General features: G+C 39.4%; 1 protein-coding gene across 12 annotated transcripts in view; it reads left to right on the plus strand.

The window, feature by feature from the left end:
- Positions 1-26,448, plus strand: part of NAV3 (neuron navigator 3) — a 562,373-nt gene that overhangs the window by 282,185 nt on the left and 253,740 nt on the right. For 3 of the 12 annotated variants that reach the window (XM_072864132.1, XM_072864033.1, XM_072864058.1), the window contains exon 1: positions 6,962-7,557. The exons of 1 other annotated variant lie outside the window; for it this stretch is intronic. In XM_072864132.1, the coding sequence (XP_072720233.1) occupies positions 7,315-7,557 (243 nt within the window). In that variant the 5' untranslated portion in view covers positions 6,962-7,314. Of the gene's footprint in view, positions 1-6,957; positions 7,558-26,448 lie in introns of those variants that run through there. 8 more of the 12 variants (XM_072864042.1, XM_072864115.1, XM_072864122.1 and 5 more) reach the window with 5 other exon arrangements.

The following is a 26,448-nucleotide window of genomic DNA, read 5'->3' on the forward strand; positions in this document are numbered from 1 at the left end:
TCTTTGTTTTCATGAAGTATTCTTTAAGTATTAATGTAGTCTTCTATTTTTTTTTGAAACACTTATTGCTAACCTTTTCACTCCTAACCATTTTCATGATTATTAAAAAAATTGTTCTTTTCTTCGCTGCTGTCTATATACACTTTTGGCAGAGCAACTTTTCTTCATATCTCCCAAACTCTCTGTGCAGTAATTTCCATTGACTGCAGGGGTATCTGCTGGTGATAGCAAAGCTGATTGACTTCAAAGTCTCTTACTGTTGTTGCCGCACTTGGCCAAGAGTCTGCTCATGACTGCAGCAGATGTTTCTAAGCTTTTTTTTTTAAGTTGCCTTTTTTTTTTTTTTTTTAATAGACCAATGGGAACCTTATGGAGCAGTTTTTCACTACAATCCTGAAGTGAATGCCAGCATAGCTATGATTTTGAAACCCTTTATCAGATCCACAGTGCTCGTAAGAGGAAAGTTTCCCTTTCCAGCAGATGAAAGCATAGGTTTGCCACTCTGCCAGCTACCTGATGGCAGATAATCAGCAGATTCCTGTTTAGTCTCAGTTTCTTTATCTTAATGAGTTATTTTTTATAGTTTGTTAGAAAATTTCATAGTAAGTTTATTCTCTGAAGGAATTTTGGATGAAAGTTCTGAACAGTTCACACTTAGTATCAAGAGTCAGAACAGCTTTGATTTACCCACAAATATTGCCAACTTCCTTCTCATCTAATTAGGACTTATAGATGTCTCCTTAGCATCATAAAATACTCCATCGAGATTTTAGGGTGTATGTGCATTGGGAGAATTTTTTTTTAGGGGGATCTGTGTTGAGAGCAGTAATGATTGGAGAGAATTTATGAAGACCATTTTTGGGGGGGGAACAAAAGATAATTTAAACCTTGGTCAAAATTTCAAAGGTGGCAAAGCTGCTTCCATTAATAACATTAATAATAACAGGCCAGGAATTCTGTTCCTTACCACTTCCACTGAAAGTAATGTTATCACTTAAGAACTTAATCATGCATTCTAGAGATGTCTGTTTTTGTGGTGTCAATCTTAGACATTTCTCCAGTAACTCTAGAGAGAGCTGGAACACTCTTAAATCCTGAGGAGTGAGGGAAATGCTCCTTTGGCAATGCAGCACTGAAGTCATGTACCTGCAATGTATTCTAACACTGAAAGATACAGGACAAGCAGGAGTTGAAATCAGTAACTCGCCATGGCCCACCAAAGGTGATACAAAGCCAGAAATCCTTTCAGAGACAGAAAGCCAGGTGGGGAAGAGAGCAGAAATGCAAGAGGGAGAAGGTACCTGCCAGTGGCCAGAAGGATGCTGGAGAAGCCAGTGTGCTTGCTATGGCACACTGCACCCTGGAGAGGGTTTGTAAATGAGAAACTGAGGAAACATGGAAGAAAGGAAAGAAAAGCTGGCACTTCGATTCTTAGGATGAGTATAATCTTTCAGACCAGTTTATGCAGATTGAAATAACTGGGGGGTTTTCCTTGTTAGCTTCAGTTAACAGCAGCTTTGAGAGTCTTCAGCATTTGTTGTTTGGTTCATTTACTTAGAAAGGAACAAATGGATTATCCGATTTTTTTTTCTTTTCCTCTTCCACCTCCCAAAGAGGAAAGCTGATGTTTTCACTAAGCTTTACCAGCTGGCTGTATGGTCTAGTCAGTAGGTCAGTATGTAAATACTTACATAGTGTGTTCAGTTGCTATTAGTCCTTTCTTATCCTTAGAAAATTTTTGTTTACATTTCACAATCCTATAGTATTTATGCTTGATTCCTTTGAGACAAATACTTCATGATTAACTACAGTGTGTAACAAAGAGAAATAATTATAACTTTTAATCCACGCAGATGTATAAACCAAAAAAGTCCCTACTTGATAAAGAGAGGCCCCATATAGACTCGGGAAGGTCATTTAGCCTCATGGTTCCGCTTGACTATATTTTAATATATCTTACATACTTCACAAGGAGGTATGGTACTAAATTATGCATAAAGGTTTGAAACCATCTGATGGAAGATGTTGCAAATGTACAAAATGAATAAAAATTATAAAAGATCTGGTCACTTCTATCAGTTAATGCATTCAAAACCATAAACTCCTGGCTGAGCTTTGAAAGGCCAAATTATTCAGAGGATAAAACGATATCCTTATTTAAAAGTTGTCCTCTTTGAAAAACTTCCCCAAACATTCAGCCAAAGCAGAAGGATTTCCTTTAGGAAGCCGGATGCACCTTTTTCTGTGACTATAACTGGGCTTTGGATTATATATCTTTGGGAATTCCAAACTGTTAAGAAAAACAATAGCAGCTTACTCAGTAGCATTACATACTTGCAGATAGGATTAAATACTTGTTACATGTCTTACCTTGAGACTAATGGATTCACCTGACTTCTGTAATAACAAAAATAACGTTGGTAGAATTACGCTGTGAACATGAGTCAGAGCTGAACAATTTGTCTCATCACTGTCTGAGAGACTGAACATATTTTGTTACACCAAACAGACACACAGCATGCTTCTTATTTGCATTATAAAAGTTTAAACCTGGCCTACCTAGGTTTGTTAAATAAATCATAAAAGCCATTTCAGGTACCTTCAGTATTTTAGTATCGTTGGTTGCTTTTTCAAGAGTTCTTTGTCCCCACCTGGGGAAAACTTTCTGCTCCACCTGAAATCAGTCCGCACAAAATCGTGTGATTGTATCGGCACGTTCAAGCTCGTTCAGAAGTTGGCCCAGCTCACGTAAGCTATAGACACAGCTGTTACACCAGTGGGATGAAATAGGGAAACAGCTCAGAACAGACCTCCGCAGTCTCTGGACCCCTGACATTTCCTGTTTGACCCTGGACACATGCAACAGCTTCCTTGTCGAAGATCATAGACCAGAAGGAGCAAACAAATCTCTTGGCTCCACTTTTGAGGCAGGTGTCCCCTCTCTTGATATTTCCTGTGGTCTGGGAGACACTGCCAGCTGTCTGTTCAGTTCATACGAGCAGTTTGTCTGAGGGCTGGGGGTACAGAAGGGGAGCAGCCTTCATGGGACTTGTTCTGGTATCAGATGCAATGAAGGCAAGGAAGTTTATGCTGGGGTGTTGTGTTGTGACTGGTTATTCCTGTTAAGTATTGAGAACAAAAATTCACCTTAATTTCACAACTAACAGATACCTTGTTTTATGAGGTGGCTTGGATTTCAGGTGTGTTTACTCTTGTTATATGAAATAAATATGACAGCTTTTTCTGGGATGTGGGGATTATTATACTGAATGCATACATACTGTCTTACTTTGAGGTACAGATCATTCATCTAACTCATAATTTCTGTAAAAACATTGATTGCTTCATGCTTTCAGAGTCATGCTTTATAGCCAGATTGTCATCATTTTTAATTGTTATTAGCTTAAGAAATGGTCCTGCCTTCAACATTTCACTGGAACTGCCACTACTGTTGACAAGACTACTAAAAATTGTGTTTTGACTTTTGCTCTGTTTTCCCATTTTTTGGTCTCTCTTTCCACTTCTCTCTCCTTACCTAACATCCCACTTGAAATGTTGCCCTCTGTTTTTTTTCCACAGCTCAGTTGTCTTCTAGCTTCCTCATAAGTCTCTAACCTTTCCTGCACAACTTCATCATTTCCCTTGTGTCAGAGCTTCAGTCATGATCTGTGTTCATGCTCCTGCATCCTGAATCCAGATGATGTCCTCTACCTGCCTGGCTTGAGGATGTCTAAGCTGATAAATGTCTAAATGGGAAAATTAGAAACCTGCAGGTCCTTTCTCTGTACAAAGGTTAGCCTGACCTGTTTCTTTGCAATCCCTTTCTAGATATGTCTCTATCAGCTTCATGTAACTAAGTGAAGATATGTGTCCCTTGTTTCTGTCAGCCATATCTTTTTACTCACTACTTTCTCTATCCTGCCAACAATACTTTTGTCCTTCATGCCAGGCAGTCTGGTGTTGTCTTTGATTTCGTGTAACCCCAGGTTATAGCCACTGCTTGCAATTTCTCCACCCTTGGTTTCTCACAGATATGCCTTCTTTCTCTTTGGACACTATTCACACTTATCTAAATCATCCTCATTCCTTCTTTGGATTCTCCCTGGCAGCCCTGCTTAATGGTCACTTAGCTCCCACCCCAGAGCTACTGAGGACAATCCCACCAAACTCACATTGCCAGCATGATGCCTAACAAGGTGCCCTTCCTTGCAGCTTCCAGCTTTACCCTTTCCGCACAGTTATGCCCTGTTCCTCCCTTTACAGAATCCTTGTGGGCCCAGACACCTTCTGCCTATGGTGCCATCCCCAGCCTGTCCAGCTCCACCACTAGCACTTGCATCTGGTGCCAGTTCGTGCGTGTTGTCCACAGATGCTTTATCCTGTGCTTTCCTGTTTGCATGGAAAACACTACTTAGCTGTTAAATATTCTTTTCCCCTGATATCTTCATAAAACCCACATTCATCACGAGGTACACAAAAGCCTTTCAAGCAAAAAATGTAGCTAAGTGATTTCTAACGATAGCAGATGTTTGTTTATTTATCTTTTGCTTAGAATTAGAATGAGAGAAAGCAAAAAAAGGAAGACCAGACTTTCAACCAAGCTTGTAACCACGTTCTCACCTATGGAGCATTATTACTGTTTTCCTCCGTTACCTTTCCCGATTCCTGCAAATAATCTTGTATCTCTGTATCTTTGGTAGACCAGAAGCACTTCTGGGTTTTATCATTGTAAAAACTCCAGCTAAATGGGGTTCTGAAGTTGATGGCCCTGACCTGGTACTACCTTAAAAGTCATAATATAATTAGTAACTATTTTGAAAGAGTAATAATTATTTTGAAAGAGTAACACCAACTTCACATCATTGTTTCCAAACCCTGTTGGTTATGTATTACAGATGACTCTCTCCTAGTAAGCTTGCTTACTTATTACTTTTAGGGTTTCTGTGCTGTGGAAATGGGTTGCAAAAGAGACTGTGGGTATCATGACCTCATCATTCGTATTCAAGAGAAGAACAGCAAGATTACCATAATGCATTACTTCGTAAAATTATAACCCTGAGAAGTAATAAGATTCAATTACATTTTTTTGGCAAAGTTCTTTTTAAGAACGTATCTGTCTCATGACTCTAGTTTATTCTTTGTCTTGATCATTGGTTAACAGTCCTCATGAGGATTTTTCATCTCCTCAAACCTTGCAAGAGATAAATCCTCTTTTCCTGTGGTCTGCTTCAGCCTCTGCATATGTGCACTTTCTAAAGCGTTAACTATTAACAGTTGTGCCTAAGAAACCTAAATTCCTTACACAGCCACAGTGCTTTATGATGCTGGAGAACAAATGCGGATCGCACAAGGAGCTTTCTTCCCCTTTGCTCTGCACAAGACCTGAAATGTCACACCAAACGAATATTCCGCTCATTGGAGCAGAGTGGTGGATCCTGAAGGCTGAACTTGTCTGAAACGCAGAGCAGTTACCTTTGTGCAGTCTTGCATAAAGCCCATTGCAGCTACTGTTAATGGCGGCAAAACCAAAGAGAAGATAAGCAGAGGATGCTGAAATGGGTTTGCCGCTCCTCCGTACACACACTTCAAAATTCAGGAGATTCCTAAGCCAGGCCAGAGTCACTCCTACAAACTACAAACAAGAATGGGATAGTTTATAAGTCAATATAGAAAGCTGGATTTTTAACTACTGTGTCAGTGTGATCTTTGTAAACGAAAGACAAAGGATAATACTGTGTATTACAGTTTTATTCTGCAAAATAATTTCAAAGGCTGATTTAAGAGGATCCTTTTAGTCTGCTTCTCATTTACTCTGTTTTCTTTTCAATGTTTTTTCTAACTCTTGCCATCCTTAATTTAAGAACTTAAAAATCCAGAAGGCTCTTATTTTCTCTTGGGCTTACAGCTATAGTGTTAGTAGTACAGACTGTTCAGGGAAGGCATAGTTAATACCACGTAGGATATTAGTGGCAGAATAGGATTCAGGTCATCCTATCTCTCTATGTTTTATTTTGGAAGAGATAACAAGAAAAACATGTGGAGCATTTTTGTCCATAATGCTGGGTGATAAAATCCCATAGGAGTTTGATGGTGTGGCATTTCTTCACATTTTTTTCCTTATATCACAGTTTAAAATGGGTTCCCCTTTTGAGAGCTATAGACTCTCAAAGGAATTTACAGTTGTCCTTTTAAGTAAGCGTTTATGCTGCTCAGCAATTTGGACTGTCCATCGTGACTCATTTTATAGCCTGCTCTGCTTGCCTATCTGTCCTGTATTTCCATGTACAAGGATTTGAGGTTGCCAGGAAGAATATTTCTATGAGCAACAAGCAGAAATGATGCGTTGGACATGGACTTCATGGAGCTTTAAATGTTTTTAGAAAGGCAAGCGTTAACATTGAATAGATGACGTTAGCACCACCACCAAGAAAGAAAGAAAAAAAAAGAACGCTGAAAAGCTGTATTGACTAAATCTTCTAACAATGCTTGTGATTTTCCTATATCCTGCTCTGTGTTTTTGTATGGATTTTTCATAGCGCAGACAGACGTTACCCACACTGTGATTCAGCGTCTGTTCCTAGCCATGCTCTTGCACGATTTTAACCTGATTTCACGGGAGGAACAGGGAATGAAACACCGTAGCTCATGGTTGTCAGCAGTGAAAAATAGCCAGGAATCAGACAAACAGCTTCATTGCTGAGATTATTTCCGGGATAAAAACTCTTCCAACAGCTGTTTGCTTTGGCCACTACTCAGGTCCTTTTTTTTTTTTTTTTTAAATCAGAAAAAAAAAGAGGTTTGTTTTTTTTTAAGATGTGGGCTGGTTATTTATGTAGTCAGGAAGAGGTCTCTGCTTCCAGTGTTGTGGTCTCGGAGCTGTTTTGACAGTTGGAGTACGGGGAGGGTTCATCTCTTCTCTCCCTCCTTTTCTCCCGTCCTTCATTCACTTAACGCACAGACCTGGAATGCTCTAGGAAGAAGAGAAAGCGAATTTATGAGTTCTTTAATCCCAGACAGGCAGCTCTGTGGCAGTTACCTTCAAGAAAAGTTCACGCCCCAAAGGAGTGTTTAGTCTTACCGAGCCACTGACTCACTGAGCAGCGCGTGTGAGTGGCTGCGCGGGAGAAGGGGAGAGATGAAGGAGAAGTTTTGCTTCCTTGTGAAACTCGTAATATTATTGTTTTAAGACGTTTTTGAAAAGATGACTGCTACTTTTGTTTAAAGTATTTGTTCTGGAATTGCTGAAGCTGGAGTCTACCAGACTGAGGTCAGGAGCATTTTCTTTGGCAGAAAGAAGATACTTTTATAGAAGCCATGCCTGTACTTGGGGTTGCCTCCAAGCTAAGACAGCCAGCCGTAGGGTCAAAGCCTGTTCACACTGCCCTCCCGATACCCAACCTTGGCCCCGCCGGCTCGCAGCAGTACTCACCAAAGTCTTTGGAGCTTACTGGGGCGGAGAGCTCGATGCTTTCTTGTCAGCTTACTTTAAAGTCAACCTGTGATTTTGGAGAGAGGAGAGCACTTCAAGGAAAAACCCAGGAGATCGAAGATAGCAAGGTTAGTTGTAAACTTTACCTGCAGATCTCAATTCTCAGCAAATGTTGATTTGCTCAGACAAAAATCTGATAGAAACCTACTGCATGCAGAACTTGGGGTTAACTGGGTAAACGAACTTTTGCTGTCATCAGTGAACTCACATACCAGCCTTGGAAATTAGTTTTGCTCAGTGTTGCTGTTTGAATAAATATTCTGTTTTTAAATGTTAGTGCTAAATACTTTACAGATGCATTTTGATAAGGAGCAGTAGAATCATAAGTAGAGAAAAATCATTCCGGCACCCAGTAAGCAGAGCAATGACATGACAGTACTTTAAAAAAAAAAAAAAATCTTGGCTGCTGCATGTTATATTATGAAGTTTAAGAAGAGCTCTCACGCCCACACGTATTCCCACAGGGAGGCTCTTTTAAAATAAAAATAAGTAATTGATTTTCTTTTCACTTTTCAAATGATCTGGCTACTCTTGCTGCAGAACTGCTGAACCAGAAAAACAGCTTCTCAGTGAAAAGTACCTGTGTTTTTCTTTTCTGCAAAATAGCTTCTTCCTAGCCCCTATCTAGCTCTGATTCATTGTGATTTAAAAAAAAAAAAGGTTTGTCTGAAGTAGGATGCCACAATGTTTTTTAGACTGCTTAGGGGCCACAATGTTTTTTAGACTGCTTAGGGTTTTTTCTTTTGTAAGGGGGTTCTTAATTAACAATTTTAAAACTTCTGCTTGATTTTCTACTAGTCTTTCTGCTGTAGTTTAAAACATTTTTCATGCTTTCAACCTGAGTATTGAGTCCCTTCTTGTCAGCAGTATATATTCCTGTAGATCTTTCAGTCAGTACATTACGGCTGCATGTGTGGTTTAACAGCTTCAGCAAGCAGTGTTATGTGAGGTTACTTTCCCTTGCTTTTCTAGTACTTTTGGTTTGTGGAACTGATTACCACACTGGGATTAAACATATATTTGTAGTTGCTTCTTATTTAGTTTGAGGACACTTGAGTGTCATCAGAGTTGTTAAAGTGGCAAGATACACATAATATATGTACTTGGTTTTCCTTTGTTTTTAGTTACTGGGTTAATTCAGTATTAGTGAAGAAAGTTGGTTTTGTGGTTAAAGCATAGGGTTGGGATTCTGAACATTTGGTTTCCTTTTTAATCCCTGACACATATTTCCCCATGAGATTTTGGTCATGTCACTTAATTTTTCCCTTGGAGTTTTTTGTATCACCTCTCCCTGCCTTCCAAAGATGATGCATTGGTGGTCTCAGACATGCTATATAGAAATATAAAGAAGGAGCAGACTGTTCATCTCTTGAGTACCAGAAGTGATGAACAGCCCTTTTCTATGACATGAGTGCGACATTAAGATAATAATACAACATTTCAACACAATGCAATTCCTGCTTGCTTGCTTATTTTTAATAGAAAATATTCTTTGTTTCCTCTTTAATGTTGTTCTTTAATGGATATTGCAAGAAAAGTAAATTAGATTCGCAAATACTATTTTCAGAAAAAAGAATACAGTTACATTGCCTACTGACAGAAGTTTCTTGATTCTTTACAAAAGTGTAGAGAAAGATATAAAACATCTTGCCTTCAGTGTTTAAAAGACTTGAGAACTATTACTGATAAGCATGAGACCTAATGGGAGGTCATATCCTTCTAAGGCATCTGGTCCTGAGCGCTGCTGAAGTGCTACTGAGTAAAGTAACAGGCTAGATGGATCCAAACTGTGATCCCAATTTGCCATTTCGTGTTTCATGGGTTTGACAATACTTGTAATCTTAGGGCCTGTTTTTTAAAGAAAAAAACACAAAACAAACCAACCTCCAAAAAACAACCTACCAGCCATTAGATCTATCTCTCTTTCTGTTCTCAATGGAGGCAGCTGAGCACTTATAAAAGATGATCCTTAAAGAGTGAGGCCAGTTTGTGCTTGTGATGGTCTGAAAACCTCCCGTGGCCACCTGGATTTACAGAAGTGCTGAGCATTCAAGAAGATACTAATTTCTGCAGCCTTTCTGTATTCCCCCCTTCCTTACAAGTCCAACATTCCCAGTAAAGCTTAGTGGCAGCCCTTTGCCCAATTTTCTTCCAAGCACATTTTTTTGAAGGATGCTCTTTTATTCACCTTTTAAGCAAGTTTCATGAAATCTTTTTGCCAAAGTAGTTTGGGCTACAAGGTGAGCGGTTATGATGAAGAAATTATTTTTAGGTTTTTCTTGCTAGTAAGCTTCAAAGTATCAGCCTAAAGGTATTGAATGCTATTTTTCTTCATCAGTGATGGAGATCCATGCCACCCTGTTTCCCAGTGCCTGGTAGCCTCAGCAGTATGTCCAGGTTATCTAAACAGTAGTTCTAAGCACAAATTTGAGGGAGTTGTTAGGGTTAATGTCTCTTCAGGTTTGCTGAGCAGATGCAAGTTCTGCATTACAGATTGTGTTGTCCCAAAGCTTGACCATTTGTGAGTGCTGTTTCCAACAGACCTTTGGTTGATTTCTTTGGTTAGCAAACATATTAATCAAATATGTGATATACCTACGTGGCTCTGTGGTATACAACGCTGTACATTGGGAATGTTTCATTATAACAGTGATCAGATAAAAGGTCTTTCAATCAAAACGTAATGAATACCTAGTCTGAGTTTCCAACTGAGAGTAAAATCTGTCTATATAGCATACTGCTTGTATGCCTATGTTATATCATTGGATATAAGGCAGCACTGATTTTTGAGGGAAAAATGATGGATATCTATCTGCAAAAGACAATGGAACATATGAATTAATCATCTGGTTAACTTTTGCCCTTGGCTGCTGGATTGCAGCCTTTAGCATTGCTTTCTTTGGTATTTTACATATGCTGCACTGTGGATCACCAGCTTTCTCTTCCTGTCTGGAAGGCACTTAGGTTGACACATGTAGTCACTGTGATGTATCCTGTTGCTATCCATAAGTGCTAAGGATTCCAAGATGAACTTGGATTATACATGTCAATACAGTAGGTCATTGCCACCCAGCTGTTTCCTCTATGGCCTTCAGTCTCACCACACCTGATTGTTCAAGACTTTTGACACTTGTGTTGGCTTTCTCTCACAACTGCCTTGCCAAGGCTGGTTAGGAATACAGCTGCAAGCATCAGTTCTCTTTTCCCTACGCATCTCTCCCATCTCACATGATTTTTCTGCACTTGCATATGTAGTCTTTGTTGTTTTCTTTTTTGTGGACATGATGCAGTTTGAAGTTTAATAAAAGTAATATTATTATTTTAATAAAAACTGTGGTAGAAAAAGTGATTATGTTCAACTTTTTGCTTAATTGGATAGAACATAGTTAAGCCTAGGAAAGCAAATAATAAGATTTAAATTATTCTGTGTGTAGTTTATTCAACTACACTTTTGTTCAAAACTTTCATAATTTGTGCGTTGGTACCTAGGTCACATAAAGGTCCATCTGCTTTCTTGCTAAACCCACTAATGTTTAAACTGACTGCATGAACACTTATGATGTGAATAGTCATGCAAAATATTTGAACGCAAGCATTCAGAGCACATTCTTTTTCCCTGAGTATCATATAGACAAAAGTTTATTCCTATATATGTACACAGGAAAGGAATCCAGCTGCTGGATTCATGAGGTGAAATGCTGGCTCTCTTTGAAGCAGATGGAGTTTGCTGTTCAGTTGGACCATAGAGTGTTTTTATACAAACCCATGTCTGAAAACACCAATATCTGTTGTAATATTTTTCTAACTGTGGGTAGAGTATTATTTATATTTCTGTGCCACCGGTGTTATGCTGCTTGCTAAATTAATGAGACCAAAATTATTGGATCATGCTAGGCTGCCTTGTGATACTGTTCTAGTTGTAGAATGGGCTACTAAACAGTAACAAAATTAAAAAATATCAAGTAATATTGTAGAAAGGTAAATGAAGCAATAGCTTAAAACTAAAGGAATGAAGAAAGAGTTTCTTTGCAAAACCAACTTATTTTGGTCACTAAATGATAACTCTGCACTATATTGACCTGCAGGAAAATGCCAATGGCAATAGCGTTTTACTCCAGGTCACCATGATTGATTTCAGCCGCCCTCACACACTTGATGGTGCAGACGCAAGGGCACTGCTACGAATCCTCTCCGGCATAAAGCCAAGCAGCTGCTGGGTGTCAGCACCCCTGCTAGGCACACCGGTCTTCTGGCCTGGCTTCGCAGGGCTGCTCCTTGCTTTATGCTCCCAGGAATTTCCTCCCATCATCAAGCTTTCCTCTTTCCAGAGCAGTGCACCATCATTTATGCTTGCAAACGGAATTTTCTCTGAGCTGAATCTGATATATTAATTGTAGTGTTTTGGTTATATGACTTGGATGATGATAAGATTTTAGCCTTCTTTCGTGAGTTAATTCATTCCTCTACTGTCATATTATCTTATTTCTTTTTTTTTCTTGTTTTCAGTTTCTCTTTGTCCATGCTATCTGTCTGCTGCTGTCTGCTTTATCTGCTTCTTCCTTCCTGTTGGCAGACATCTTTACAGGCTTCTGCATATGACTTATTTTTCTCTGTATCCACTACTCAAGTCTTCCTGTCATGACTGCAACATTTTTCATATCACTGTTCATTATTGGAAAGTGTTAGTCAGGCTCTACAACTGGTCCAGAACACATATGTAAACCTAAAACTTTTCTAGATACTTCAGTTTTGGGGGTTTATGTTAAGATACTTTTAGTATGGAGATACTGGTATCCAGAAGATGCATGGACAGTAAGTTGTGATCTCCTTTAGAAGGGTCCAGCCCTACGAAGTTCATCATTAAACAGTCTAACTTTCAGACAGGAAGATATCAGGGGAACTCAGGAAACGAATCTGCTGCAAGGCCTTTTGGAAGAAATGACAAAGAATACGATGTGTCTACCTGGGGAAAGAGACACGACTGGCTTCTTCTGCAGAGCACAGAAATCTGAGCAGTAAGTCTGGGGAAGCGGTTTGTAAATCAGCAGAACAGAGAAGAATAGGTGTGCTCTACCTGGGAAGCACGGCCAGCAAAGAATGGGGTCTGAAACACTTAGTTGTACCAAGTGAACATCATTAAAGTAATCTAAAATGAATGTCAGTGTTGGAAAACAAAGCTAAATACTTTGATGTGATTAGGCAAAAACACTGCTGCTATTAAAGTCACTCTTCAGGTCCATTTCATTTAGTATCATACTATTGCATCTCAGTCTTGCTCTGATGGCTTCCAGTGTCATTCAGCCAGCCTGTTGTAGTAGGACATTGGAATGAGCATGGAAACCTCACATTTTTTGCTCGTCAATTGTCAGCAGTTTGTCGGTGATGTGGTAACTCCTGCCTGTCACCAGACACCAGACTTGGAGCACGGCTAGGTTCCTCTACCCAGACAGATCTCAAGACAAATATTTTTGCTTTCCGTACATGGGTGGAGCTCCTGCTTATGCCAATGGGAGTACTGTGCACATTGGAAAACCAGATGTGTGCCATGAACGACTTCCATATCTCCGTCTTTCCTCAGCTAATCCTTCCACAGCATTTACTTAGGTTCTGTGTGACCCTTTCCCACCATTCCCCAGATCTCTCCCAAGCAGAGCATCTGTTACAATCCCACATCTCTTTGACCTTTCAATTTCTTGGATACCTTTTTGTCCGGTCTCTCAGGGCCAAGCTCCACCGAGTTTCTTGACATGCTGAATCTAGGGAACATAAATAAATGAGTTTATTTCCCCATTTTGTCATACCCTTCCTTTTCTCAGGGCTAGTGCATTGGAGATGTCTGCCTTGTGGGTTGGCAGGAAAGGAGGCTGCTCATTGTGCCGAGTGTTTCATTTACAGCGCTACGGCCAAGGCAACAAAAAGGGCAGCAGAAGCAGCCAGAGACCGCCTATCTTCTCCCCATAGTGACCGCTAGTGACGGGAAGCCAGCATTGTTTCAAAAGCAGTGAACTAGCTGCCAGAAATTTCAGTCGGCACTGCTGACACCTGGGACTATGTGTGTTTAAAATTCACACAGCCCCAGTGAAGCCAGGACAGTTGGCAGGAGTTCAGATTGTCAGCAATTTCAACTTCTTGCCTTGTGCTCTGAATTATTTCTCTATCAAACAGATAACAGCGTCTTTAATGTGCTTTATGTATCCAGCACCATCTGTCTACGCTATATTATAACTGATTTAAGAGCCTCATGCTGTATGAGCTTGGAGTCAACTTCACTGTTACATGTTTATTTTCTAATCATCTGTACCAAGCGCATTTTCATACAGTTGAGATAAATGTACAGTAACACAACATGCAACTCTCCAAGCTTTTGTATTTGTGAGCAAATTGTAATAAGTGTAGGTTGAAAGATGCTTTTTGTTTGTAATTTGTAGTTGGCATCATGGATAGGAGGGTATTTACCAACCCGAGCTTAAGACCTCTGCCTACCTTTCTACTGCTTTTGTTTTATTTCTCTCACAAAATAAGAATGTAGAACTCAATGTATTTCATATTAATTTGTGTGTTGCGAGCTGGTATTAGGTATCAGCAGAAAACAATTACTCTTACTCTTTTGTATTGCATCTGTGCCTAGGGAAGCCGCTTGGGGATTTCCTGACCAAACAACTTTTCATTAAAAAATCCTTTCTTTGAAAATGGGAGCGTGTCTTAGTGTTGATGCACTGTGGATGTACCAGCAGAGCTCCAGCACCTGAAGCGACCCAGCAACATTTGCTTGGTGCAACACTCTTGCAGCCCCTGGGGGTGATCTGTTCTCCATGACCATAAATGGAGATAAGTGGTCTCCATCTCTAGATAAAAATAATGGGCTTATATTATACTTCAGGAGGTTTTAGTTAGGCTTTAGTAAAACTTCCCAGCAGTGACAGCAGTTAAACAGAGGAACGCTTTGCATGCAGAATGGATATTATCTCCATCACCGGAGTATTTTAAAAAACAAATGTGTGTGCACCTGCCACTCATAGCATTACTAGCACTGATCCTTCCTCGTGCAAAGGACTTGACAGCCATCCTGGTGGTCTTCTCATTCTCTTTTCTTGTCTCTTGATTCAGGAGAGTGCAGGTCTGTGGTAATGAAACCATGCTACTCTGGGAACCTGAGCAGACAGCCCTGTGGCCCACAGTGCCATAGAGATGTAAGGATTCACTTTGGAGACAGCTTTGCTACCTTAGAAAAAAATGCCTTTTTACTGTACGGGTGTTTCCAGAGGCATTTCACTGAAGTATTGCAGTTCCAGTTAAGTTTCCCTAAAGCACAGGTAGGGTACCATTGGAGACCAGCCAGCTAGTTGATTGCTTGGAAACACTCATTTCCCTGGCGTATAGGATGTCAGTGTTGGAGTGCCCTCATGCCTCAAGATCCTGTGAGGTCTGGCAGAGGAGTGACTCTCAGGGACTCAATTCTTTGCTCTATAACAAGGAACATAGAAGGCCTGTGAACCCTATTCAGTTTAGGGCTCTGAGATGCTTTAAAAATCCTTTCAGGAGCACTGCAATGACGATTTCAGCTGGCTACATCTTGTAGGGGCTGTACAGATTGCTACCTAGAAAACAGGAGCATCCCAATGCACCCAGCAGAGTGAGGGGTACCACCACGATTAGGAAGTTTGGTTCAGCTGAAACACTTTTCCCTCAAGTAAAAAACACGAGAATGTCCTTTCTGGGGATTTTTTCTGAGTTTTAACCGGACCTTGATCCTAGAAACTTTTACTAGATTGATGCCTTATCACAACAGGTAGTGTGCATGTGCACAGGAGAAGTTATTTGCAGCCCTACAGAATGTATGGCTCTATTACACGGAGTGTGGGAGAAAGGGAAAAATGCTATCCTCTCAGTGCAGAGGGAGAGGAGAGATTAAAGGGGAAATGGATGATTTTCCCACAGTCAGGCTGGGACTTTGTGGCAGGACTAGGAATTTCAAGTCATATATATCTTGAGTCCCAGTCTCCACATCATAACCACAAGCCCATCTTTTCTTTTCTAAGGGATCAGTTAAGAATAAAACATCCAGATAATGAGTTATTTTTCCTGCTTGCTTCATAAGGACAGTTTTGGCTTTTTCTTCCTTTCAATGTCAGTGGCTAGCATCAGTGTGGGCTCAGCTCTGAGCTGGAGGTGGAATTTATACTCCAGGAGGCCCATTCTTTGATTTTGATGTATCCTATCAACACAGACTCTGCCGCAATTTATTAGAGATGCAGAATATGTTGTGCTCTTTGTGGAGTGGTATAACACTCTTCAAAAGTCCTGTGTGCAATGCTGTTGATAGGCTTTTCGCTTATTAAATATGATGTGGAAAGTATAGCTATGGAATAAAAGCAGGCCTTTTTTAAGGAGAGATGACTTTTTTGGTCCTAATTTCTGCCTCTGAATAAAGTGTCTAGCTTCTTGGTAGCAGAAACTGTTGCATTTAGTGAATAATAAGGCCACCAATTACAAAGGAGAACTGCTGATTTTTTTAACTATGTCTTCATTCTGGTCTAGGTCCACTGTCTTTTTTTTTCTCTAGTAGACTAATTTTTTGAGTCGTGTAGTTTTTCTTGCACTTGCATACAGGGCACGCAAAGAGTAGCTCATTTAAAGCAGCTCTGTGTTTCACTTTGACCCGATTCACAGGATGTGGTCTTGGAGGAAGCCCATGCCTTAACAATAGCCTTTTGACAGCGAGGGTGTTTGGGGATTAAGCTGGAAGGGGAGGAAGCATCTATCTATTCTCAAACCTACTAGTGGAATATTTTGTGCGAATCTTCACTTGCCCGTGATGTTTTTAAGGTCACAAACCTTTCTTTTTTGTTTTTACTGGCAAGAGGACGTTGGCTGAAAGATAGCAGAACTTATTCAAAATTCAGAAAAGGAATGCAGAGTGTTTTGTCTGCTAAATGCAAAGGGATAATTCCCCTGTGTAAGATGTGCAGATTTCTGATGGCTCTTGTGTATGTTCTGTGTAAACCAAGTTGAGAGAACTTGGAAAATAAGCAAATCAAAGGGAAGCATAATTTTAAAGTGGTTAGAGCTGGATCGTAGTATTTCTGGATATATAAACTGAGAAGGTGCCAGCCACTAAATGTCTGTACTAACCCTGCATAAAACATGAGAGAAGTTAACAATATTAGTATTGTCCTAACCTACTTTCAGCATGACATTTGGTCTGACTTATCTTTTTAGTTATGTTTATTTTCCTGTAAATCCTCCTTTACTGCTCTGCCCCTCTGATCTTAATACAGTGGAAAACATTTCATCTTTCTACATATCTCTCAATAGCAGTTCAAAATATTTTATTCAGGTGAAACTCTCCAATTAGTGAATTGCAGCAAATTTGAAAAGCTAGAATAAAAATAGATGTTGAGCTCTCTCTTGTGTATTCCATTTCAAAATAGCTCCCTTTTTGACAGTTTTAACACCTGGCTTCGTATCACGTTGATGCTGTGTTAAACTCCAAAAGATTTGGCAGTGAAAACTTCCTGTTGTGCATCAGGATTTGATTTACAGGGCATGTGTAAAACCGTCGCAGCTTAGTAATCAGAGTGGTCATGCACAGAAAGATGACTTCCTAGCAAGTGGTGTAAAACATTTGACCACTTTCATTAATCAGGAAAGGCTGCATGCCTCATACATGATTTAGGGTGAGTAAGATATAAGTCAGGGCGCAGGACTTCTACTCACCACTACAACAATGGGATTTCCTGGCAACACATCTATGCAGTAAACAGCCTCTTTGCTTTCTTTTGGGGGTATTTTTTTGTTTTGGTTCAGTTTTTGGTTTTGGGTTGGTTTTTTTTGTAAGCTGTCTCTGTAGTGGAAATAAATAGACATTAAATAAGAATGTGAAATAACAAATAAAAGTTCAAAAGGAGTTTAGAATTTTCCTCAGCTGATCAGTCTGCCTGCTTTAGTCATTGCTGGCCAGCTCACCAGCCAGAGACAGAGTGCTGGAAGAGCTGAAGGAATCTGTTTCTCATGAAGGAGCGGCACAAATCTGAAAGCTTGAGAGCTGCAGGTTCAGATTTGCTTTTGAAATGCTTCTGAGAGGGAGTAGGGCCTAGCAACTCGTATGGGAAGCCACAGTCTAGTTTCACTTCTGGTTTCTATCAAGTACCTCGTAGGACTCAGCTCATATGTAAGATGGTAGTGATGCCATTATTTTTAGAGTAAAGTTGTTTGGTGGCTAAGTACTGTTTAATTTTATTTTTATAATACTGAAGAAATAATCTAATTAGCTACTTTTTAAAATGTTACTGAAGTTACTTTGAATGACCTTAGAAAAACTGACCTTTTTTACCTAATCACTTACTGATGTTAACAGCTTCCTATCTGTCAATTTAATAATGCATCCATTCTTTGTTCTTGCTTGCAATAAGAAGACACAAGTAGAAGGCATTTTATATACAACATACATTTTTCCTGTGGAAATATGTGATCCTGACAAAGATAAGCAGAGAATAATGACGTCTTCACTGTTTTTTGTACATCACTGCAGTATCACGTTGAAGACTGGTACGGTTCTGCATTATTATCTGAAACCAAAGAAGCAGGTTGCTCCACAGAGAAACTCTGTGTAGTGATTGACAGTCAAAAAGTCTGTTCATGGCCAATGCCATCTCCAGATGCATTTTTCTGAATAAAGTCTAATTTTCGAAACTTTCAGGTACTGACTGCTCTTGAGCAAGAGCTAGGTTTCTTCAGCTGGGTGTCTGGAGTGGGTTGGTGGTTGTGTCACCAATGAATGAGGGCAAAGAAGCCCTCCCAATCTAGGACAGCTATGTCAGTCCTAGTCCAAACTTAAAGAGTTTTGGTTTATAAGATAAGCTAATAGCACAAGGGAGTGGGGAATAAAAGAAAAATGTGTGGAAACGAAAACAAGGCTTTCTTCCCAGGGCTCCGCCATCTCAATGCAGGATTTTTCTGGGTTATTCTGCCTCATTTGTGGGCATGATGCAGAGAAGATGTAGAGTCATGAGGGAAGCTGAAAAAGCAAATCAAATGAAGTTTCAGAGAAGGGAGCACACAAGACTGAGCATATTGGGAACTGGTTTGTCGGACTAAACACTGTCATTCAAAAAAATTACTTAAAGGGAATTTGGCAACAGAAAAAGAATATAATACAGGAGATTCAGATCAGCAAAAGAGATACTGGAGAACTCAGACTCCCTAAAAGCGAGGGGATTAGGGACATATTTGCATCTATGGAAAATTTGATCTCTTTTCTCCTGACCATTAGAGGTGATCTCATTTAATTTGAGAGAAATTGTAAGATCTCATTGTGAAATACCGATATAAATCCCAGCAAAGGCAGAGTGATAGTGGTCACATTTCAGTCTAAAGGGACAAATGTTTCCTTCACTTCCCATTAAAAATTTCAGCTTGAAAATAAAGCTGACAATAAAGTCAGGATTTTCAACAGTAATTTTCACTCAGATGTGTACATGTCTTTAAGGATCTAGGCGGCCTTTGCACAGGGAAACCTGACATTCGCAACACAGTTACAACATAAGTTATTTTGTCCTAACTGATTAGGTAGAAATATTATGTATCTTGATCAAGCCATAAATCAGTAGCATATCCAAGAACTGGACTTTTGGAAGGTGAATGTTGGTTCCTGCTGTGTTAACAAACCTATCTTTGTAATTCAGTGCATTTCTTGCAAAACTCTCATGGATGGAATAGCTAGCCTGAACTGAAGGCTGAGTGGAGGCTTTTTACAACGTATGCACATTGCTACCTTTTCAGAGCAACAAAAGATTTTGGATCATTTGGAAAAGTTTGGGATATTACTTCATGTAGTTCCTTTATGAGGACAAGTGTAAGAAACTGGTAATTCCTGAGATGATGGCCTTGTCTTGCTATGACTTGTGTGGTTCTATCACTGGCTGTGTGATGATACAACTATTTTTTTAGTGTTGAAACATTTTAACAGATATATACAAGCAGACACTTTGTTACAAAATAAGAAAATCTAAGTGCAACAGCTCTCTTCTGCAAGTACTTTTGGTTGGCTTAATTAGGCTTTAAGAATGATGATATTTTAACTAATACTTGATACAGTTCCAGGTGATGATTTAAGGACTGTGTAAGGCAACATTAGGTCACAGTGCTTTTTCATTTCTCAGATCAACCCAATGTCTTCATTTGAGTGCAGTTTGGGGTTTTTCTCTTGAACAGTTATTTAAACTCTTCAGAAGAGCTATTTAACTAATAATTTTTGTGCTCATCTACTTAACTTCATTCTGCAGTTGCTTTTAGGATACTTTCAGATGTGTGAAGTGTGCCAAGCATTGGTGTGCCCTAAGACTTTCAGAGCATCAGGACACAAATTGGAGTGGAGATGACTGAAAATGTTAAGACAGCAAATCATTGACTGAATAGATTACTACAGCTCCTCTAAAGCCACTGGGAGATTTCATTTTTAGAGCGCAGAGATAACAAATGTAGGTTTAGCATTTTGGCACCAATAGTACATCCTACATAGACTGAAACCATTATATGTACTTACTTTATGGTGCATATTAGAGATGGCTATGTATGCTCATACACAGGTACCTATTGGCATTTCCCTATGTATTTACAAAAGTTTGAAGTATACTTAATAAAATATTTTTAAAATATTCTGGAAGGCCATTTAGAGACATATTTAAATGAGCTACACACTTCAATAATTTTTTATTGATACACATGTGTCACATGCCACATACATTACAAATCTGTATTAATACATATTATACATGTGTACATACATATACATGTACATGTCACATATGTCGTATATGTTATCTTTTTGGTGAAGACTTAGGGTAGAATTGCTATTCATAGTAATAAAAGTGAGATGTACAACACATCTTTTTGCTTTTCATTACTTGGAGAATTAATTGATATGTTCAATATTGAAACAGGCAAAACCAGCAGAAGCACTGGTCCCTGTGCCGTTTAGACTGTGCGTTTCGGGCAGTGCCTCCACAGCACTCTTAGCAGCAGCTCAGCAGCCCGAATTCCCAGTGGCAGGCAGGGGACTGGCAGGCAGCACTGTGCTCTGTCCCACCACTGTCCCTGTCGTGGGCTGCATTGCCTCCCCCAGTTCCTCCGGGGTGTGAGCTGCCTCAGCAACACCGAGGAGACTGATGCAGAGACGGTAAATAAAATGTTTAAGTTATTGAGGAGTCAGTTTCCAAACAGACTAGAATTTGTTACCCTATATTTGTACTTTTCTGCAGCTCACTGCTTTTATTATCTCCCTGATGTCCTTTAGGGAGAAGTCTGTTGTTCACTCCATCATTTGAAATACTTCATTTTAGAAACATGGCAATATCAGCCTTCCAAAATCAGAACTCGCTGTGTTCTTGTTGAAATCAGTGGGAGTTTCTCCATTTACTCACTGGAGTAAGAATATCATCCCATTTCATTGTGGCTAGACAATTCGTAACCGCTTACATTATCACAAGACAGATTTTCAAGCCATACAGGCCACTTCTTCTTCCACGAACCAGCATGGTGTTTTTTAAACAAACTGCATCTTGTCGTGGAGGGTGTCATGTCTGTAACTTGTACTCGTTACTCTGCTGTATTAAAGTGTATCTAATGTCATGATTAGTTAGGCAAGTAAAATAAAATAGCAAATACACGTATTCTGTTATCGTGAAAAATACAAAATATCTTGGTTTAAATTTTTACATTTGTTCATTTTTAAATGCTTCATAGACACATATTTGTTCTTGGAGTATCCCAGCCTCAATCAAAACCTAAACTCCAATAAGATATATATGATTAAAATCTCTGTACTCAGGTTTCTTCATAACTCAAGAAATCCATCCAGTAGCTGATTAGTAACCATTAGGCATTGCCACAGGGTGAAGTTGGTTTTTGAGAAATTTGATTAACATCTCTGCCAGACTTTCTATAACAAGGTTTTACAGGTAAACTTGGACAGAAGCTGCCGCTGCTAGTGCTGCTACCTGGGGAAATCAGTTTATCTGTCAATAGATGTACCGATGTACTGTGCCCTATTTGCTTGGGTCACACAGCTTGTACAGCCATTATTTTGTGGGCACCTTGGTCGTCATGTGCAGAGCTACAGCCTGTGTCAGGCTCCCTAGCACTGTGTGGGAAATAAAATGCAGTGCATTGTAGGTCCAGGACAAAGGCCTCATTTTTGGGAATGTTAGGCTATGTTGGTATCCTGAGTTGGTTTATGCCAGGTGACTGGTATTTTCTGACAATCAGGTAATCTGAGACTTTTATTAATGGAAATTATGGATTTAAAGGGGAAAAAAACCCTCTTTGTGCACTGAAAACATTCAGAATGAATTGTTTTATGAAAGCCAAGCTTGTTACAGAAGCAATAATACTCTTCCCATCTCTATTTTTTCTTGTATTCTCTCTGTTTAGATGACCTATGGAATTTAGCTAATTAACCCCCCCCTCAAATATTTACATTATGCTTGTTGCTGAACTATTTGGAAATACAGATTTGTATTATGAGTGTTATCATATTGTGTTTTTGAACAAAAATTTAATAACCATGATTGGCACGTCACTGCCTTCAATTTCCTTGTATGGTACAGTATGCAGTTCATGTCCATTTTATGCACTGTATAGCCAAACTTGAGTATGCACAAACAGTATGAGGAAAGGGTAATCAATCTGACTGCGTGAAAACTCTGAGGAAATACTGATAAGTAAAACAGCTCATAAATTCTGCATAGAGAATTGTTCACATTCATGGCTCCACAGATTAAATTTGAGGCTCCTTCTGTCCCACCCATAAATGACTTTTGGCAGTAGAAATGTGCTCAGTAAAAATCCGCTCACAATCCTTATTGCCAATCCATATCTGCCTTCTCTGTCTTATTCTACATACCAAAAGAGTCCAGTCTATACAGACCATTGCTCTGAAATATTGTATCTCTTTAATGAAATATTTTTTTTTTAGTTTAGTAATATTAGGTTCTGATAGCTGAATGCTGTTGTTAAGTGAGGATTAAGTGCATGTGATAATTAGTCAGCATGAATAGAAGATGTGGAGCACAGGGGACAGGCTGTTTGGGACTGCTTTTTCCTGTCTGCAAATAACTTGGGTCCAATGGAAAATATCAGGAAGGTTCAAGAGAGTCCTAGCTCTTTTTCCTGCGTCATAGATCAGTGAAGTCCAGCGTTAAGATAGAGTGGGAAGCACAGAACAAAACCTGTTTGAGGAAAGGTTGTTAATTCTGTCTCGTAATTTTTGCGTTTATTGAAAACTGAAGGAATATTAATTATATGTCAGACCAGGAAAGGGTAGGGGACTCTGCTGGAGGTTGAGAACAGACAACACACAGGCGAGAAGTTAGTGTCTAGATATTTTCAGATACCATATGGAGGATCCGATCACAGTGGAATTCATCTTACCTCATTATAGCCAGTTAAAAGGCTGGTATCTAGTCTGAGCTAGTTGCTTGGGCTTCTACTATAGCCAGATGCTAGAGATGATAAATACTTCTTGAGGGTCATTCCTTTCACTTTTCTGAGATGTTTATGTAAAGGTAGAATGACTCACCCTCTGGAGGTATGTACATCTATTCCTTAATTAAGGGGAGATGAACCAGCTAGTTTAAGCTAAACACCTATTTTCAGTGTCTAAAATTACTTGAGATTAATCTTACCCATAGTATAGAACTTTTATTTGGGAAGATATTAACTTTTCATGTACTTATTACTAATATGATCATTATTATTACAGATTGTACATCTGTGTTCCGAAGTACGTTATTTAAATCTATTGAGGCTACCTTGAAAGCTAGCGCAGACATAGCCCTGATAAGGGTGACAGATCTGGGCATGCTTTTATCAGAGGAGCATCCTTTTTTGATTCTTAAACCAGATTTGTGATGTAAAGTTATGGCAAGTCCCTGAGAAGTGGTGAGGGGGAGTGATGGGCAAGCAAAGATAATACTAAAATGAGCCAGTTGCATAGGAAATGGAGATATCTCTGTGAAGGAGACATGTTTGACTGTGATATATTCTCACAGCTTTCTGCTCAGTGCTACAAAGATAGTAGAGATAGTGAAATGGATCGTTACCCAGAACTACTACAATGAATTAGTTTACTGAATAGATGGCAATGTAACTGTATGTTACATAGGCCTTATATGTACACACAAGGAGAAATATTTAACGAGTTGGTGGGCAATCGGTGTACTTGTAGATATATTGAAAGTTCTCTACTTTACTATCTCAGCAGCATCTCACGGAAGATTTACACAGCACTTGCATTCAGCTGCCAGCATTAGACTCCCTCCTTCTCCACTTGCTGTCACAGCATTTCTGAAGAGAAGGGTGACATTAATCTAGAAACTACTCATATACTTAAAGAAACAAGATCTGAAAACAAGTAATTCAGCCAGTATAAAAATGGGTTTTCTTTAAAGTGTTCTTATACTTTTGCAGAGTATTGCATACATTGTTTTAGGAAAGTTTCTCTTGAGGATTACAACCTCTCCCACGTGAGTTATATTTCATCTTGTTAGGAACTGAATGACTGCTGTAACAGCTACAGCCGTTGCTTATACGGAAGGACAGCATTAAGGAATTGCGGTTGCTGCTTAACAACTTATAGGCTTAACAACAACAGGCTTATAGCAAGTGACAGGACTACATGCAGCCTTAATCAAGTTGGATGTGTACTCTGCAAAGGGTGCTGCTCGTTGGCTGTAGTCACTATAATCTCTCTGGTAAATCCCCTCTTGAGCTACAAGCTATTTTTCTTGGCAAACTATCTTGAAGTAGAGATGTTTGGAAAGCACTGGAAGTGTCACCTGTCTAACCAGTCTGCTTGTTTCCACTTTGGACGTTGTGCTTGCTGTCTTAGCTAGCAGGGATAGGCAGGTTGTTCTGAGTATGCCCCATGGATGTCTGTGGTGCTGACAATTTGGTTGCCGCCATTCATATTTCAAATCAAGAAGCCCCAAGAACACAGAGGTAGAACATTATACCAAAGTAAGAAAGAGAAGGCTTCAAGCAAATTAGGACAATATCCTGCAAAATAGAGGGCGAAAGGTAGCTACATGCCTGCCATCCAAAAATATGAACACTTTGATGTATCGGTGTTACAGGTGTACGGGAAATAGGCCTGTTAAAGGGGTGACTGATTTGTGCATCTGAATGTTTAAGGTCTTTACCTTTTCCACAGAAATTAACTTCATTTCAAGTTGGACAACCTAAAATTTGGGGCTGTCAAGTTCACTAGATACATCTAAAAATCTAAATCCCAGTCTTTTTTATATTTGTGTTAGTATCTTTTAGAGGCTTTGTCTGCCATTTTTTTCTTCCCATCCTCATAGCTTCTTCATTTGCTCTGAAACAGCCACTTTCTAGGCCTGAACATAATGTAAGAACTTGGTTTATCCCACCAAGGTGACGGATAAGACTTTTTCTGATGAACTTCATACAATATCTGTCACTTCAAGCTCTTCCACAGGCAGCAGGGAGAGGGACACCTCCAAAGATGCCTCTAAACTTGAATCACCCTCAGGAAGCGCTTTTCTCTCAATCGCATATTGAGACAACCTGTGGTAATTTAGTTCCCAAGCTGGCACCTACAGTTAGGTGCAATGAATATGGGGCTTTGTTCTTAAACATTGGATTTGCTTCTAGCATGGCACTCAGCTCGCCTTATTCATCTCTTTTTTTTTAAAGGATTATTTACACTTCCGTTCAGTGCAATCAGACTATTGCTGAAGGGTCCAATCTGAAATTTTGTACAAAAATCAGTTAGTTTAGGAGTAGTTTGTATCCCCAAACAATTTGTGATGGTTCCAAGAGAATCATCTATAAGACTTTTTAATACCAATAGTTTCAATAGCTTACTTGGCCTGTAGGTCAGTGGAGGATAGCCACCATTTGTACCTGACGTTGTTCCTCTTGTAGCTTCTTAATCATACAAAACACTATGGGTCATCCTAAAGAAAGTGCATAATACTATGTAAATTTTCTCTTGTCTCTCCCATTACATTAGAAGCAAGAATAAAACAGTTTAACTCAGAGAAAAGCTAAACACCAAGTTGTTAATATTTTCGTGTTCTTTGGAATTGGTTTTAAACCACAAACTTAATTTAAATTGTAACAGGCTGAACTCAGTGCTTTTTTCAATTCCTCTGAAATTTGTTGGTTACTTATGTGAAACCAGTGTTGTTTTTCACTTCCTGTCCTCTGTGGCAGCTGTGGTACAGCTATTGTACAGCAGAGCTTATTCTTAAAGGACTCCACTTCTTGCATGAAGTGTTCTTGTATTGTACCTGTTTTCAGGGGTTTTCTTAATAGTTCTTCCAAACTAACTTTTGAAGGCTACATTTTTTAGCTACAGTTTTTAGCTTCATGGTAATAAATTTGGCAAAGTCGCAGATAAAAAGGTAGCATACAGTTCAATTAAAAATAAGCTTATATGTTCTGCTGTCTTATGACTTACCAGCTATTAAGTGCAAGTACTCAAATGAGGATCAGTGATGCTAGATGCTGTACAAGTGGGATAGTGATCTACATTCCGTTCTAAAACACTTGTGTGATGTAAAAACAGCCTCAAATAAGTGAGGAGAGAGGGAAGTAGCTCACAGATAAATAGCAATTTTTATCTATGTTTATGTTATCACATAAATGTTTAAATGTTGAACTTCTCTTGGCCTTGCTGTAGTATGCTAATTTATTTCTCGTCAGATACCGCTGCAGAAACCATTCTTCAGAAGGGGCAACGGGAACCTTATAGACTGTCAGTGCCCTAAGGATGGGGGCGAAGAAAGCGTGTATGTTTGGGAGAGGAGTGGATGAGTGAGGAGCGAGGCCCTGCTATTGCTCTGCGGACAGTGGAGCAGTGTTAGCAGTTGATAGATATGTAAGGGCTGTGTCTGTTTGAAAGAGCTTGAAGTTACAGGGTAGAAATTTGAACT

This window comes from Ciconia boyciana, chromosome 1 (assembly GCF_034638445.1).
Source record: "Ciconia boyciana chromosome 1, ASM3463844v1, whole genome shotgun sequence".
Taxonomy (NCBI): domain Eukaryota; kingdom Metazoa; phylum Chordata; class Aves; order Ciconiiformes; family Ciconiidae; genus Ciconia; species Ciconia boyciana.